The sequence below is a fragment of the Austrofundulus limnaeus genome, unplaced genomic scaffold (genome assembly GCF_001266775.1).
Source record: "Austrofundulus limnaeus strain Quisiro unplaced genomic scaffold, Austrofundulus_limnaeus-1.0 Scaffold117, whole genome shotgun sequence".
Taxonomy (NCBI): Eukaryota; Metazoa; Chordata; class Actinopteri; order Cyprinodontiformes; family Rivulidae; genus Austrofundulus; species Austrofundulus limnaeus.
Genome location: NW_013952519.1, coordinates 1,560,160 through 1,562,256, shown reverse-complemented (window position 1 = coordinate 1,562,256; position 2,097 = coordinate 1,560,160). Strand labels below are relative to the sequence as shown.

The 2,097-nt window shown below is 44.0% G+C and overlaps 1 protein-coding gene across 1 annotated transcript in view; it reads left to right on the top strand.

The window, feature by feature from the left end:
* Positions 1-348: 348 nt before the first annotated feature.
* gramd2b (GRAM domain containing 2B) overlaps positions 349-2,097 on the top strand; it is a 13,052-nt gene continuing 11,303 nt past the window's right edge. Inside the window, exons 1-3 of the mRNA XM_014014650.1 lie at positions 349-518; positions 1,182-1,304; positions 1,458-1,545. Of these exons, the coding sequence (XP_013870104.1) occupies positions 439-518; positions 1,182-1,304; positions 1,458-1,545 (291 nt within the window). The 5' untranslated portion in view covers positions 349-438. The remainder of the gene's footprint in view (positions 519-1,181; positions 1,305-1,457; positions 1,546-2,097) is intronic.

Genomic DNA, 2,097 nt, shown 5'->3' with positions numbered 1-2,097 from the left:
TGCAAAAAACAAAAAGTCTAGCTCCAGCCCTGGACTAAATCCCTGGTTCTTCTTGCTGGAAAGTGAACCCTCTGACCTCTGACCTCATAATGATGAAACAACAGTAAAACTGTCCACCCACAGTTAAAAACCTCGCATGTTATGTTAATGTTAAATTACGAGTAAAATGTCAGGATAACAAAATGGGATTTTCTTTAAAAACAATTCAAAACAACAAAAACAAAACTAAGCCTTCACTGTCCAAACAAAGCTACGGATCAAAGGTTCAAACGCACTCCTGCTCTTACACGCCACCTCGTCCTGCTCTCTGATTGGCCGGGAACAAAAGAACCTAAAGGGGGCCCGAGTAAACACTTCCACAGGTAGGTGAGGGAGCAGCGGATCGGGCTGCGGGCTCGGATCACCTTTCAGTTCTGGCTGCAGGATCCTCGGGGTGGGATGACAGAACAGCAGACAGCTCAGGAGGATGTGAGGAGGAGCAACAGAGGAGCTGCAAAACACGAGGAAAGAGATTATCAGTGAGTCAAACTGGGATTTCTGAACCGCTTTTCCTGTTCTTGTTGTGACAGTTTAGGCCTGGCTTTTTAAATGAATCACTGCCAACGAATGGCAACATTTTAAAGAAGAGTTTAAATAATCTGCATGAAAAAGTTACGACTCAAACTGAGACTTTGATGAATATTCTGTTCCTCTGGTGCTGTTTCAGAGTTTACATCTTCTTCGTCTGTTTCCCTAAACTGTTTAATGTTTCCATCTCCAGCCATTTGTAAACATCAAAGCTTTTTCAGCAGCTTAAATAACAGTGTTTGAGGCCTTGCAGGCGTCTAAAACTCAAAATATAAGAGTTGAAAACGAATCATGTGCTCAAGCTGAGCTAACTTTGCTAAAACCTTATGTTTACTTTAGAATGATGAGTTTCACATGTTGACAACACAATCATTACTCACTGTTTAGATGAAAAGTGCTAATATTTGAATAATTGATTGAGCTGTGTGCTGATTGGCTGGAGATAAAGTTGAAGCCACTCCTCCAAACCATCAGGTGATCCCCATGAATACAACATTTATGACATGGATCTGATTTCTAAGGATTCTGTTAGAAAAACTTTGCTGTTACAACAAAGTAAGCTTATTGCGGGAAGGTTCAGGTTGAATATTTTACTCCTCGTCGTTTGTTCGTAGTTCTGATGTTGAGAACGTGACGGAGGAGCAGCAGAGCTATGGCAGGATGGTTGGAGAGTCTCTGCAGGCAGCTCCACAGGAGCAGCAGGAGCCGTCAGGCAGGAGGAAACCTGCGTTTGTCAGGTGAATACCAAGTATTCGTGTTGTTTCACTCAGATTTCATCCAGTTTTTATGGACGGTTGTTCTGCAAAATGTCAACTAATGTGATGATATCTGCAGTTGCAGGATCCCTAAGGTCCTCTTTGTTGTTTAGTCCTCTCTTTGTTTACCTGCAGGTCAAAGACTTTTGACAACTCCTTGCTGACTCAGATCCAAACAGACTCAGACTCTAAGATAGAGAGAAAGAAGTCTCACTACAGCCAGGTGAGCTGTCATTAACTCGGATGCGTATTTTATTATGTCAGCTGTTGAACTGGAAAAAGGTGTCAGCAGTGAGGCTTCACACCAAGTGGAGATGTTTTGTTCACAAGTGGTTGCAGAAGGTTGACCAATCAGTGTCTTCTCTGCAGTAATGAAGGTGTTGTTGCATAAAAAGAACTGAGCTGAGAGGTGAGGATGGATGGTTGGTTGGATGGTTGGTTGGATGGATGGATGGATGGATGGATGGATGGATGGTCGGTCGGTCAGGTGGATGGTCGGTCAGTTGGTTGGATGGATGGATGGATGGATGGATGGATGGTTGGTTGGATGGATGGATGGATGCATGGATGATGATGGATGGATGATGGATGGATGATGGATGGAGGATGGATGCATGGATGATGGATGGATGGATGCAACTGTGGGTGGTTGGATGGTTGGTTGGATGGATGGATGGATGGATGGTTGGATGGATGGATGGATGGATGGTTGGTTGGATGGATGGATGGATGGATGGATGGATGGATGGATGGATGGATGGATGGATGGATGGAT